The 249-nt window shown below is 70.7% G+C and overlaps 1 protein-coding gene across 1 annotated transcript in view; it reads right to left on the bottom strand.

Moving 5' to 3' along the window:
- Positions 1-249, bottom strand: part of SCNM1 (sodium channel modifier 1) — a gene marked incomplete at its 5' end in the record, with an annotated part of 1,399 nt that overhangs the window by 286 nt on the left and 864 nt on the right. The window contains one exon of the mRNA XM_010296960.1: positions 13-164. Within this exon, the coding sequence (XP_010295262.1) occupies positions 13-164 (152 nt within the window). The remainder of the gene's footprint in view (positions 1-12; positions 165-249) is intronic.

Here is a 249-nt window from a genome sequence, read left to right as displayed (position 1 = left end):
CCCAAGACTCACCTCCGCAACTGCAGGTATCGCTCCAGGGCCTGGCGTCTCTCGGGGCTGAGGGCTTCGGGCCGGCTCAGGGCTGATGAGGAGGCTTTTCCTTTGCCACCCCGCTGCGTTCGGGCCAGAGCCACCTTTGGTGTGTCTGGGAGGGCGAAGAGGGGCTGGAGGGACCCGCAGAAACGGGAGAGGCCCGGCTGAGAGCCCGGGCGCCCTGTCCCGCTGGCGCCGGCACAGCCCCGCAGCCCC

The sequence above is a fragment of the Phaethon lepturus genome, unplaced genomic scaffold (assembly GCF_000687285.1).
Source record: "Phaethon lepturus isolate BGI_N335 unplaced genomic scaffold, ASM68728v1 scaffold39421, whole genome shotgun sequence".
NCBI lineage: Eukaryota > Metazoa > Chordata > Aves > Phaethontiformes > Phaethontidae > Phaethon > Phaethon lepturus.
The sequence above is the reverse complement of the archived record's forward strand: the minus strand, read 5'-3'. Positions and strand labels throughout refer to the sequence as shown.